At 48.8% G+C, this 15201-nt stretch overlaps 1 protein-coding gene across 1 annotated transcript in view; it reads right to left on the reverse strand.

Moving 5' to 3' along the window:
• LOC136614116 (zinc finger protein 585A-like) overlaps positions 1 to 15201 on the reverse strand; it is an 89137-nt gene that overhangs the window by 47504 nt on the left and 26432 nt on the right. The window contains exons 3-6 of the mRNA XM_066594102.1: positions 13041 to 13201; positions 9825 to 9872; positions 9617 to 9740; positions 704 to 1602 (exon numbers count right to left, since the gene is read on the reverse strand). Of these exons, the coding sequence (XP_066450199.1) occupies positions 704 to 1602; positions 9617 to 9740; positions 9825 to 9872; positions 13041 to 13201 (1232 nt within the window). The remainder of the gene's footprint in view (positions 1 to 703; positions 1603 to 9616; positions 9741 to 9824; positions 9873 to 13040; positions 13202 to 15201) is intronic.

Genomic DNA, 15201 nt, shown 5'->3' on the forward strand with positions numbered 1-15201 from the left:
TTTCACAGAGTGAAATAGGTTGACACAATTCACTAAAATAAAATGGAAATAAGGAGAATTTTTGAACTATTAATTATTCTATATATTTGTAAATGTATATTTATTAGTACAAATGAGTAAGGCCGCCTGCACACGGGCAGAAACCCCGCGGCGGGATTTCCCACGGGAATTCCGCCACTGAAAGGTTGCATAGGAGTGCATTACAATACGCACTCCTATGCAGACGGCCGCGGTTTGGCCGAGCAAAATCTCGCGCAGCAAACAAACCGCGGCATGTCCTATTTTTGTGCGGGGCACGCACTCACCCGGCCGCCGGCTCCGGTCTGCGCATGCATCGGCTGCGCAGCAGCCGGCACATGAAAGAGCCGGGGCCGCCAGGCGCGGGAGAGCATGCGCTCGTCCCTGCAGGCTCTCGGGTCGGGTCCCGCGGCGAGAATTCTCGCTGCCGGATCCGACCCGCTCGTCTGCAGGCGGCCTAAAATAAACATTTATCCTGCACTGTGATCTTTGTAAATAATATGCAAAGCCAGAATTTGGGGGAATAAAAATTTGTAAGTATTGCTGTAATTGGACTAACCTGCAGAATAAAGTTAATATTTTTGCTGTTCATTAAATGCTGTAACAACAACAGCCCCCCCCCCCCCACACACACACACACACCAGAGAAAAGACAGATTTTTCTTTTTGATATAAAAGATCAAAATAGCTTTCTCCCTAAGTGATGTCTTTTGTGCGCCGTACATTTGTCATTAGTGGTAAAACTCTTCCCACATTCTGAACATAAATATGGCTTTTCTCCTGTGTGAATCCTCTGATGTCTAACAAGATGTGACTTATCTGTAAAACTCTTCCCACATTCTGAACATGTATAGGGCTTTTCTCCTGTGTGAGTCCTCTGATGTTTAACAAGTTGTGTCTTATTTGTAAAACTCTTCCCACATTCTGAACATGAATACGGCTTTTCTCCTGTGTGAGTCCTCTGATGTTTAACAAGAACTGACTTATGTCTAAAACTCTTCCCACATTCTGAACATAAATATGGCTTTTCTCCTGTGTGAATTCTCTGATGTTTAACAAGAACGGACTTATATGTAAAACTCTTCCCACATTCTGAACATGAGTATGGCTTCCCCCATGTGTGAATCCTCTGATGTTTAACAAAATATGACTTATCCATAAAACATTTCCCACATTCTGAACACGAATACAGATTTTCTCCCGTGTGAATCCTTAGATGTTTAACAAGACATGATTGTACTTTGAAACGTTTACCACATTCTGAGCATGAATATGGCTTCTCTCCTGTGTGACTTTTTTCATGTGTAACAAGGTTTGATTTTCTTGTAAAATATTTCTCACATTCTGAATTTGAAAGTGTTTTCTCTTCTGAATGAATTGTTAGATGATTCTTGAGTTTAGAATTTCTATATTCTGAACATGGAAATTTCTTCTTCCCAGAGTGACTCATCTCATGTATAATACAATTTTCTTTATCTGTCAAGGTAGTGAGCTTTTCTCCTGAAGAGTGCTGCACAATATCTTCTTCTACTATATAGTTAGGCGATAACATGAAGTTTCCATCAGAGTTCTCACTGGGATTATCTGTTAGGATTAAAATGGATTAAATTATATATCTTTATCTTCAAATCACAGTGTAGCCATAGTTATAATATGTGTCCATGTGTTGTGCGATGCAAGTTGTGCCCGGGTGCCACCCTGCATAGCCTATGTAAATATATCATGCTGGAAACGCTTCAGGTTTTTGAAGCAGTTTGAGCTGTGGGTTGTGATTAAAATGTTGATGTTTTGAAACAGTGACAGCATATTAAATGCTTTCTGAGACATGGATACATCCATTGGTTCACAGCAGCACAACAAGTATATTGCAAGTGAAAATGTCAAAACAGGATTTCTTAGGGCCCCTTCACACGAACATCTGCTGAGGGCTTTCCACAGTGAAAAACTCACAGCAAAAACGCTTTGAATTCGCAAGGCCAAATCTGCACATAAATGATACGGATTTGGCCACGTTTTTAACTGCAGAAATGCTCCAGGATTTAACCCTTGTATTTCAGGAGTTGCATTCCACAGTATAAATCCACAGTATAAACAGTCATGCTGCGGAGATAAATATACATAATATAATTATATAATTCACAGCGTTTTACAACAAATACACACAATTCTTTCGTATAGTGTCAGTAACTTGAACACAAGACATAGAAGCAGAAGGTTTCCTAATTAAAAGGAGTTATGGTAAACTTAAAAAAATTAGAGTTCTGGTGAAAGGTCACCGGGAAGGACAGAGAGTGTTATCTTATCGCCGCCGAAACTGATTTTTTTTCCCCCCATGAATGCCCTGTAGAGTAGATGCATCACACACTACAGCTTTACCCATAAAAAACTATATTTTGCTCACCTTTTTATTCCTTTTCTTCCCTTTATAAAGTTTGCCTGAAGGATTTTTCAAAGATGGCGCCGCTGGGTAGTTCCCATGATGCACTGCTGCCTCTCTCTCCTCAGTGCGCGCTCCCGATGACACCGGTCACATGACTGGAGGACCAGCGTCATAATGGAGACGCACGCTTCACTGCTTTGAATGGAGCCGGCAGCCGGCCGGCCCCATTCAAAGTAATGAGAGAGCAGAGAGAGCAGTGCGATCTGCCCCTACTGCTGTGACAGCAGTAGAAAGAGCTTCCTTCATCTCCCCGGCATGTTCCCTCATCACTGGACACTGGGACAAACAGTGTCCCAGTGTCCAGTGATGAGGGGACATGCTGGGGAGATGAAGAAATCTCCTGCTACACCTGTCACAGCAGTAGGAGCAGATCATGATCTCTAGCAGTACTTTTAATAGCAGAGCATGCGATGCTCTGCTATTGAAAGTGAAAGTAGCACCAAGCATGCCACACACACACACACACACACACACACACACACACACACACGCCCCCCTCACAGTGCCCCCTCCACACTGCCCCCCCCTCCACAGGGTCCCCCTCCAGTGCCCCCGTGCAGCCCCCCACAATGACCTCCCCACAGTGCCCACACACAATGCACCCCCCCACAATGACCTCCCCACAGTGCCGCCACACAGTGCACCCCCCACAGTGCCCTCCACAGTACACCCCCTCAGTGCTCCCACCACACACATGCCCCTCCACAGTGTCACTCCCCACAATGCCCTCCCACAGTCCCCCCCCCCACAGTGCACTCTTGCACAGTGTCCCCCCACAGTACCCCCCCTCAGTGCCCCCCCCCCCCAAATGCCCCAGCACAGTCCCCCCCTCCCCCCCAGGACCCACCATTCACAATAGACACAGCTCACCCTGGGATAAATTACTGTGACAGACCCCCCCCCCACCCCTCCAGCGCGACAAATTACTGTCACAGCCCCCTTCCCACCCCACAGCGACAAATTACTGTGACAACACCCCGCACACACACGCACGCTTTCCCCGGCGACAAGTTTATTTGACAGCACCCCCACCTCCGCAAGAAGTCTATGTGACAGCACCACCACCTATGCAAGAAGTCTATGGGACATCACTACCACCTCCACAAGAAGTCTATGTGACAGCAACCAACAGCGACAAGCCTAGGAGACAGCACCCCCACCTTCGCAAGAAGTCTATGTGACAGCACCCCCACCCCACAATAAGTCTGTGACAACACACCCACCCCACAATAAGTTTATGTGACAGCACACCCCACCATGACAGCCCAACCGACACCACCAGCACACATACCCATCCCCGCGGCATCTGACAGCCTGGCCGCCGGCACTAGCCCCCCCCCCCCCCGCGGCATCTGACAGCCCAGCCGCCGGCACCAGCACTGCCCCCCCCCCCCCCCCCACGGCATCTGACAGCCCGGCCGCCGGCACCAAACTCCCCCCCTCCCGCGGCATCTGACAGCCCGGTCACCGACAGCAGCAGCTCCCATCCCACCCCCCCCCACCCCCGGGGCATCTGACAGACGGGCCGACACCCCAAGCCCCCCGCCCCTCAGATTCTTACCTTACCAATGAAGATCCAGCAGCAGCGCGTTCCCTGCAGGCAGACCAGAGCTTCCCAGCCTCTGAAGCTTTACTGCACATGCGCAGTGGAGAGAAGAAGCAGGAAGCAAGAAGCGCGTCCCTGACATCCCGTCAAGACCTGGAGCCGGCCCAACAAACAGAACAGAAGACTTGTCGTAACCATGGACGACGGAGGAGCAACACAGGGGGGGGCACCCCTACAGGTAAGTCAATAACTTCTGTTTGCATCATTTTCCATGCACAATGTATATTACAAAGTGACAGCACCCCCACCTCCGCATGAAGTCTATGTGACAGCACCACCACCTATGCAAGAAGTCTATGTGACAGCACCCCCACCTCCGCATGAAGTCTATGTGACAGCACCACCACCTATGCAAGAAGTTTATGTGACAGCACCCACCAGCAACAAGTCTATGTGACAGCACCCCCACCTCCGCAAGAAGTCTATGTGACAGCACCCCCACCACCACAAGAAGTCTATGTGGCAGCACCACCACCTATGCACGAAGTCTATGTGACAGCACCACCACCTCCGCAAGAAGTTTATGTGACAGCACCCCCACCTCCGCAAGAAGTTTATGTGACAGCACCCACCAGCGACAAGTCTATGTGACAGCACCACCACCTCCGCAAGAAGTCTATGTGACAGCACCCACCAGCGACAAGTCTATGTGACAGCACCCACCAGTGACAAGTCTATGTGACAGCACCCACCAGCGACAAGTCTATGTGACAGCACCCACCAGCGACAAGTCTATGTGACAGCACCCCCACCTCCGCAGGAAGTCTATGTGACAGCACCCACCAGCGACAAGTCTATGTGCCAGCACCCCCACCTCCGCAAGAAGTCTATGTGACAGCACCCCCACCCCCGCAAGAAGTCTATGTGACAGCACCCCCACCCCCGCAAGAAGTCTATGTGACAGCACCCCCACCCCCGCAAGAAGTCTATGTGACAGCACACCCCACCATAACGGCCCAGACCGACACCATCAGCAAACACACCACTCCCCGGGGCATCTGACAGCCCGGCCGACACCCCAAGCCCCCCCTCAGATACTTACCTTACCAATGAAGATCCAGCAGCAGCGCATCCCCTGCAGGCAGACCAGAGCTTCCCAGCCTCTGAAGCTTTACTGCACATGCGCAGTAGAGAGAAGAAGCAGGAAGCAAGAAGCGCGTCCCTGACGTCCCGTCAAGACCTGGAGGCGGCCCGACAAAAAGAACAGAAGACTTGTCGTAACCATGGACGACGGAGGAGCAACACAGGGGGGGGCACCCCTACAGGTAAGTCAATAACTTCTGTTTGCATCCTTTTCCATGCACAATGTATATTACAAAGTGACAGCACCCCCACCTCCGCATGAAGTCTATGTGACAGCACCACCTCCTATGCAAGAAGTCTATGTGACAGCACCCCCACCTCCGCATGAAGTCTATGTGACAGCACCACCACCTATGCAAGAAGTTTATGTGACAGCACCCAACAGCGACAAGCCTATGTGACAGCACCCCCACCTCCGCAAGAAGTCTATGTGACAGCACCCACCAGCAACAAGTCTATGTGACAGCACCCCCACTTCCGCAAGAAGTCTGTGACACCACCACCACCTCCGCAAGTAGTCTAAGTGACAGCACCACCACCTCCGCAAGTAATTTATGTGACAGCACCACCACCTCCGCAAGAAGTCTATGTAACAGCACCCAACAGCGACAAGCCTATGTGACAGCACCCAACAGCGACAAGCCTATGTGACAGCACCCAACAGCGACAAGCCTATGTGACAGCACCCAACAGCGACAAGCCTATGTGACAGCACCCCCACCTCCGCAAGAAATCTGTGACAGCACCCACCAGCGACAAGTCTATGTGACAGCACCCCCACCTCTGCAAGAAGTCTATGTGACATCACCACCACCTCCGCAAGTAGTTTATGTGACAGCACCACCACCTCTGCAAGAAGTATATGTGACAGCACCCAACAGCGACAAGCCTGTGACAGCACCCCCACCTCCGCAAGAAGTCTATGTGGCAGCACCACCACCTATGCACGAAATCTATGTGACAGCACCCACCAGCGACAAGTCTATGTGACATCACTACCACCTCCACAAGAAGTCTATGTGACAGCACCACCACCTCCACAAGAAGTCTATGTGACAGCACCCACCAGCGACAAGTCTATGTGACAGCACCCCCACCTCCGCAAGAAGTCTATGTGACAGCACCCACCAGCGACAAGTCTATGTGACAGCACCCCCACCTCCGCAAGAAGTCTATGTGATAGCACCCCCACCTCCGCAAGAAGTCTATGTGACAGCACCCCCACCTCCGCAAGAAGTCTATGTGACAGCACCCCCATCTCCGCAAGAAGTCTGTGACAGCACCCCCACCTCCGCAAGAAGTCTATGTGACAGCACCCCCACCCCCACAAGAAGTCTATGTGACAGCACCCCCACCCCGCAAGAAGTCTATGTGACAGCACCCCCACCCCGCAAGAAGTCTATGTGACAGCACCCCCACCCCCGCAAGAAGTCTATGTGACAGCACACCCCACCATAACGGCCCGACGGACACCACCAGCACACACACCCCTCCCCGCGGCATCTGACAGCCCGGCCACCGGCACTAGCCCCGGCCGACACCCCAAGCCCCCCCTCAGATTCTTACCTTACCAATGAAATTCTAGCAGCAGCGCGTCCCCTGCAGGCAGACCAGAGCTTCCCAGCCTCTGAAGCTTTATTGCACATGCGCAGTAGAGAGAAGAAGCAGGAAGCAAGAAGCACGTCCCTGACATCCTGTCAAGACCTGGAGCCGGCCCGACAAAAAGAACAGAAGACTTGTCGTAACCATGGACGACGGAGGAGCAACACAGGGGGGGGGGGGGCACCCCTACAGGTAAGTCAATAACTTCTGTTTGCATCATTTTCCATGCACAATGTATATTACAAAGTGACAGCACCCCCACCTCCGCATGAAGTCTATGTGACAGCACCACCACCTATGCAAGAAGTTTATGTGACAGCACCCAACAGCAACAAGCCTATGTGACACCACCACCACCTCCGCAAGAAGTCTATGTGACAGCACCCACCAGCAACAAGTCTATGTGACAGCACCCCCACCTCCGCATGAAGTCTATGTGACAGCACCACCACCTATGCAAGAATTTTATGTGACAGCACCCAACAGCAACAAGCCTATGTGACACCACCACCACCTCCGCAGGTAGTCTAAGTGACAGCACCACCACATCCACAAGTAATCTATGTGACAGCACCACCACCTCTGCAAGTAATCTATTTGACAGCACCACCACCTCCTCAAGAAGTCTATGTGACAGCACCCAACAGCGACAAGCCTATGTGACAGCACCCAACAGCGACAAGCCTATGTGACAGCACCCAACAGCGACAAGCCTATGTGACAGCACCCAACAGCGACAAGCCTATGTGACAGCACCCCACCTCCGCAAGAAATCTATGTGACAGCACCCACCCGCGACAAGTCTATGTGACAGCACCCCCACCTCTGCAAGAAGTCTATGCGACATCACCACCACCTCCGCAAGTAGTTTATGTGACAGCACCACCACCTCCGCAAGAAGTATATGTGACAGCACCCAACAGCGACAAGCCTATGTGACAGCACCCCCACCTCTGCAAGAAGTCTATGTGACAGCACCCCCACCTCCACAAGAAGTCTATGTGGCAGCACCACCACCTATGCACGAAGTCTATGTGACAGCACCACCACCTCCGCAAGAAGTTTATGTGACAGCACCCCCACCTCCGCAAGAAGTCTATGTGACAGCACCCACCAGCGACAAGTCTGTGACATCACCACCACCTCAGCAAGAAGTCTATGTGACATCACCACCACAAGAAGTCTATGTGACAGCACCACCACCTCCACAAGAAGTCTATGTGACAGCACCACCACCTCCGCAAGAAGTCTATGTGACAGCACCCACCAGCGACAAGTCTATGTGACAGCACCACCACCTCCGCAGGAAGTCTATGTGACAGCACCCACCAGCGACAAGTCTATGTGACAGCACCCCCACCTCCGCAAGAAGTCTATGTGACAGCACCCCCACCCCCGCAAGAAGTCTATGTGACAGAACCCCACCCCCGCAAGAAGTCTATGTGACAGCACCCCCACCCCCGCAAGAAGTCTATGTGACAGCACCCCCACCCCCGCAAGAAGTCTATGTGACAGTACCCCCACCCCCGCAAGAAGTCTATGTGACAGCACCCCCACCCCCACAAGAAGTCTATGTGACAGCACACCCCACCATAACGGCCCGACCGACACCACCAGCACATACACCCCTCCCCGTGGCATCTGACAGCCCGGCCACCGGCACTAGCCCCCCCCCCGGGGCATCTGACAGCCCGGCCGACACCCCAAGCCCCCCCCTCAGATTCTTACCTTACCAATGAAGATCCAGCAGCAGCGCGTCCCCTGCAGGCAGACCAGAGCTTCCCAGCCGCTGAAGCTCTACTGCACATGCGCAGTAGAGAGAAGAAGCAGGAAGCAAGAAGCGCGTCCCCGACATCCCGTCAAGACCTGGAGCCGGCCCGACAAGAAGAACAGAAGACTTGTCATAACCATGGTCGACGGAGAAGCAACACAGGAGGGGCACCCCTACAGGTAAGTCAATAACTTCTGTTTGCACAATGTATATTACAAAGTGCATGCAATGGGCAAACAGAAGTAATGAGATGTAATGTTTCTGGCCAGACAACCCCTTTAACCACTGAAATTACACTGTACAAAGCAAGATTGGATCTTTACTTTTCAAGATACAATTTTCTGAGTGAAAGCCAGAAGTGGACCCCACAGGAAGTAGTAGAGGTACTTCCTTTATATTTCCCTTTTTTTAAATTCACTCTTAGTTGTCGCTCAAAAACTGGCATAAGAAACACACATGTGATTTCAGGCTTTTGAAGATTTGTCTGAAGGTGGTTTCACAGGTTCCAATATGATACATTTAAACAGATCAGATGCTAGGAGCGGTGCTACATTACTAGGACTATCCATGCTGTAATCAATCAGAAAGATAACACAGTTTAACATAGGAGTCAACATGCACAAAGATTGGAGCCTCAGTGTGAACAGACTCCTCACCTCAAGGGCTTGGACTGGCTCTGAAGGGAATCTCCAGTTGGCCCATGCCTTGCATCAGCACAGTACACTAAGGAACTTAACGTGAGAGCTGTAGCCATAACAGGTTCCCAGATTATATGTGTTTTGGGGGCTTTTTATCATCGCACTTCAATTCCTCCCACCTAAACTATGATCCCGACCATTTAATCCCTCAGAGCATGTGGTTAATACGGACCATTATGCCTCTTCAACAAGTATTGTTCCCATGTAGAGTGTAAGAAAGCTGGTCGCCAGTGTCTAAAAGGATCCTTCTCACCATTAACTTGTGACTATTAGACACACAAACCTTCCAGGACTTTTTTCTCATAAAAAGTGCATCAAATAGTCTGAAAAATATGCTGGCTGTGTGTATATGTTTTTATCTGTACAACATAATATATATCCTGTATGTATCTCCTTACCTTGTGATATAAGAGGCTGGTGGTTCTCCATCATGATGTCCTTGTACAGATCCTTGTGTCCTTCTAAATACTCCCACTCCTCCATGGAGAAATAGACAGCGACATCCTGACACCTTATAGGAACCTGACACACACAATGATACCGTCATTACCCAGACTCCTCTAGTGCTGTTACTGTATAATTACCCAGCATTCCCAGCAGTGTCACCTCTCCAGTCAGCAGCTGAGTGATCTTGTTGGTGAGTTCTAGGATCTTCTGCTCATGTATCGGTAAGTGAGGAGGAGCCTCTGTGATGTGGCTCTGGCTCCTGCTCCATCCTCCTGACTCATGGAGATGGCTGTTGGATGTCGCATCGTCACCCGATGTCTTCTTCACCATCGTGTAATCCTGTGTATGGAGAGAGACGTGTAGAGGACTGAACCCGGTATTCATCTATCAGTAGCAAGTTAGAGATTATGATGCCGCTGTATAGAGCTCTGGTAAGACCACGTCTGGAATACTATATTCAGTTCTGGAGACTTCATGTACAGAAGAACATTGATAAAAAATAGAACAAGTCTAAAGATGGTTAAGGATCTGAAACGCAAAACTTATCAGGAGAAACAGAATACCTCATCTGTATAACCTGGCAGAAAGAAGGGAGAGGGGGGGCATGATGGAAACCTTTATAAATGTTACAGGAAGAAAGAAATTAAACTGAAGAACAAGGGGAGCAACCTGAAATTAGTGTGAGTGGAGATCAGAAGCTAAAAGAGTAGTAGATAGTGGAAAAATAGTTCCAGCACAAGAGGTTGGAAAGTCAACAATAAGTGACTGTAAACCTGCCTGGGATAAACATATATCTATCTTAACAGATACATAAAAGATAATAATATAAGGGCAGACTAGATGGACCGTGTGCTCCTCCTGCCGTCAGTCTGCATTGTTTCTATATAGATGTCCAACTTGTAACAAAAACCTCTAGGCCAAACTCCGGCCATTTAATTCTGTTGGTTCCTGGCTGTTGGTTGGTTCTTCCTCATTACAATGAGCCTACTTCCCATTCTCACTGCTCCTACAACATTACTATTAGCTCATTGGTTACCACCATACAGAACTGACCATATTAGTGGCCGATCTTCACATTCTCTGCTGTTCAGTTCTTTAGTTCTCCCTCACTTGGAAGGTCTGGAAGCCGTTATACAGGACACTGGATTGTTCCTATTACTTCCTAGAATGTATTTTACCTTCCCTATATTTAACTGGTTAAATAGTCACTAACATTTCAAACAAATTGTGCTTATATGATGTGATAACTAGCAAAACTACTATTTACTTTACTTAGCTAAAATTATGCTTTTGTGCTGAAGAGTCCCTCTACAATGCTGGCCACCAGGGGTCTCCCTTCCTACTAGCCTATTGTCGAATGACTGACAGAAGACACAAAGACTTTAGAACTGGATGTGGAGGAGGGGGAGGAGTTATTGTGGTCATTGAAGTGTATAGAGAGCAGAGGGGTAGAGGGCAAGAGAAACAGAGACTTACATAGATACAGCCTGCAAACTAATAGTGAACTACTGTTTACTCTGTTTAGCTAAAGAAATCACATCTCTCCTGCTCACTCACATTGTAATGGTCTACATCAAGTAGGAGAATGCCGGCTCTGTAAAAAGAACTCTTTTTTTAATTCCAAACACATAAAATTACATGTTAGAAAAGGTACCATTAAGACTTCTGTCCATGCTTTTACCTGTTTCAAAGCAGACTGAATTCTTGATCACTGCTGTGGACAGGGGTCTTTATACAGAGCCGGCATTCTCCTACTTGTTGTTCTACTAAGAAACACTTGACTTGTGGCTTGCCTGTGCACTGGGGACCTTTAGATTAAAACAATCACATTATGTGTAAACAGCGTAGGAGAGTGGTAATGTTTCTATATGGTAGTGTTCTACAGGATGATTTTATGTCTGTGTCTGTAGAGACTCAGGCCTTAGTCACACGGGCGTTTTTTCACGCGATTTGCGGATCGCATGACGGATGCGCATCCGCAAATCGCGTGACCGGTGCGCGCAAGTCGCCCGAAAATCTGCTCCTAGCCGCGTTTCATTAGAAACGGGCCGGAGCTGTCCAGCGCATTGCATTCAATGGAGACTGCAATAGAGCCGGCTCCATTTAAAGCAATGCGCTGCGGGCGAGCCCAGGATGAATTGTCGGGAAGGGCTTAAATATATAAGCCCTTCCCTGCAATTCATCCTAAAATGTGTAAAAATAAAAATATATATATACTTACCTTCTCCCGGCAGCCGGAGCTCCGCGCGGCCGTCCTGCAGTGGGTGTGAAGGGGGTGTGAGTCAGACCTGCCCCCTGATTGGCTCAGCGCTGAGCCAATCAGAGGCATGTCTCACTCACACCCATTCATGAATTCATGAATGGATGTGAGTCAGATCTGCCCCTGATTGGCTCAGCGCTGAGAGGCAGCAGTCACTCACCCATTCATGAATTCATGAATGGGTGTGTGAGTGAAACCTGCCTCTGATTGGTCAGGGCTGTGACCAATCAGAGGCAGACCATTCAGCAGGCGGGGATTTTAAAGCCCCGCCGGCTAAATAGTGCCGAGAAGCAGTTCAGGAGAACTGACAGCGGCCGCGGCTGGACTCCGGCTGCAGCGGAAAGGTGAGTATACAATTTTTTTTAACACATTTTAGGATGAATTGCAGGGAAGGGCTTATATATTTAACCCCTTCCCGACAATTCACCCCGCGCACGCCGGCAGCCCATTGCTTTCAATGGAGCGGCTGTATTGCCGGCTCCATTGAATTCAATGGGCAAACATCGTTCTTCTCTGTCACAGCTGTTACAGCTGTGGCAGAGAAGAATGATTTGTCTTCTATATGTTCTCAATGGGGTCGGCGCTGCTGCCGCCGGCCCCATTGAGCGCATATAGAGAAGAGAACAGGAATCGCAGATCGCAGATTTCTGTTCTATAATTTATCGGACGAGCGCATAAAAAGCGCTCATGTGTCCGATACCATTGCAAAGCAATGGTTTTATAAAATCGCCGGACGCATGCGCAAATGGCGGCTAAAAACGCCCGTCTGACTAAGGCCTCAGAGAGCAGAATCTGCAGTTCTCTGTGTATAATCTATAGAACACATAACACATAGCATAGCAGCAGGCACGTAGATATACAATCCATAGGAGAAAAAAAAAATCAGGATTCAAGTCATAAGTATAGGAGTATAGCCAAGCAACATCACAAACTAATGGAAGTGAATGTGGTCACATTGTGGCTCACAGGTTTTTGCAACCTGATAATTGCAAGAAATCTATTAAGTTTGGGTTGTGAGGCACAACATGATTGCATTCTCATCCATTAGTTTGCTATATCATTTGACTGTTTTGACCTGTTTTGCAGCCAAAGATCATAGAAACAGAACAGTTTACCTCTCCGGTCAGCAGGTAGATGATCTCCAAGGTGAAGTTTAATATTCTCTTGGTAATCTCATGGCTGTCCTTCTCCATCCTCGGTGGGTCATTCATGAAGACCGTTTTGGATGAGGACATGAGAGAACTGGATGAACTGGAGGGTTCTAGTGCTGCCGGCCCTTTATGAGAGAAGGAGAGACTCTAAATCATACGGGGACATCATCATGTGTGATATACAGAACCTCACTCACTGAGCATTGAGAGACGCAGGTTCTCAGAGCCGTCACCACATGTATACGGGTATGTTCACACAGAAGGCAGATGTTTGCAGTGGAAATTGAAATGTAATTATAACCAATGGGAATCTGTGCTATAATCCATAGGATCCAGATTTTTTGCACATGCAGATCTCAGTATCCAGGTGGAAATATCCATGTTGAATTCTGCAATCTGAACACCCTTAACGCTACCTGATGTACAGTTACGTTCTGCACATTCAAGGTATGTATGAAGGGATATTCTTTTGTAACTTCATTCCTGTCCTTGCCCATTTTTGGTAGGTTATTCTGTAAAAGGACCATTTTGCAGAATAATATGAGATCATTGGATCAAATGGACACTTTTAGCACATCATCATCTTTATGAAAAAAGGAGAACTGTAAATCATACGGGGACATCATCATGTGTGATATACAGCCTTCACTTATTGAGAGAAACAGCTTCTCAGATCATTCACCACACCAAAGGGGTGCTTTGAAAATGAATATATGTGTCATATCCACAGGACAGACCATAAAGGTCAGATAGGTGGGGCTTACCTCTTGGTGGTATCTCAGCTGTTCCCATAACTGCCTTAGGAGTTAAACAGTGGATAAAAACAAGAAACCAGGATGTGATTCAACAGCCACCAGCAGATATAACGTGTTTCAGGGCAACAAAACCCTTCATCAGATAAAGCTGGACTGTAGCTGCACTGAACCCTTAACTGGAGAGAGAAGTAACAGGATTCTCTGTCCTCTGGGTACAGGTAATCATTGAGTACAGCTACAACTGTGCAGAGCCCAGCTTTATCTGATGAAGGGATTTTGGCCAGAAATGTGTTATATGCAGGTTTAAATAAAAATGAAGTCAGGCCACTCCTTAATTGTGCGATTCATTCCTCACTCTTGAACATTTGTGCCACATCCAAGTTAGGGATTTTATGGATAATGTGGATCTACTGTGTGGCCCAACCAGTAGATGGATCAGACTAGCAGGGCTGACAGCCACCTCCGGAAACACGGATGCTCAAAGCTGAAGATGTGTCTTGGAAAGTGAAGGGGATTAGGGAATCTAGCCCAATGCTCCTAGCAGGAGGTGGAAAGTCCCTGCCTATCAACAGCAGAGAATTTGTCCCAACAAGGGCAGCCCCGCACGGGAGTCTGATTAGCCCTGTCAGGACTAGTCACCAGGAAGCCAGGAACTGGATAGCACCAAGCTGTCTGAAGATTTTACGAGTGAGCGAGCAGGTTCAGATCTCAACTGGAAGTACCAAGCAAATAGCAGACTTAAGCCCCATTTACACAGGACGAGTGTTGGGCAAACGATGCCCGACACTCGTCTCCGTGTCTCCGCGCTCCCGTGCATCTGCACGGGAACTAGCAGAGCTGGCTGGGTCACAAAGCGGCCAGCAGGGGGGCAGGGCAGTGCAGGAGATTTCTCTCCTCTCACTCTTCCGCCCCTCTCCATTCACATAACACAGCCGCCGTTCACCACTGAACGGCGGCTGTTTAAGCTGAATGATGAGCGATGAGCTTTATTGCTGATCGTTTATGCAGTATGAAAGCTCAGCAATGACGGTCTGAAGCGGACCCTATTGACTATAATGTGGTCTGCCCGCTCTCTGCCTAGCTGTGCGGCCTTTTCTTCTGGTATCTTCAGCCATATCCATGATGGGACCTCCGATCGGAGGTTCCAACGCAGATGTAAAACCACCCTAACAGAATTAGAACCTGATATCCTGGAGGATAAAGTGGAGTGGGTCATAAATCAGCTACCAAATCATAAAGCCTCTGGAATCGATTGCATGCCCGCTGAGCTGCCCAATCTCCTAGCAGTCCAGATGCTAACAGAACTCTGTCGCAAGATTTGGGAAACCAAACTGTGTCAAAAGATTGGGTATGGTCAGTTTTTGTGCCCA

This window comes from Eleutherodactylus coqui, chromosome 1 (assembly GCF_035609145.1).
Source record: "Eleutherodactylus coqui strain aEleCoq1 chromosome 1, aEleCoq1.hap1, whole genome shotgun sequence".
Classification (NCBI taxonomy): Eukaryota; Metazoa; Chordata; class Amphibia; order Anura; family Eleutherodactylidae; genus Eleutherodactylus; species Eleutherodactylus coqui.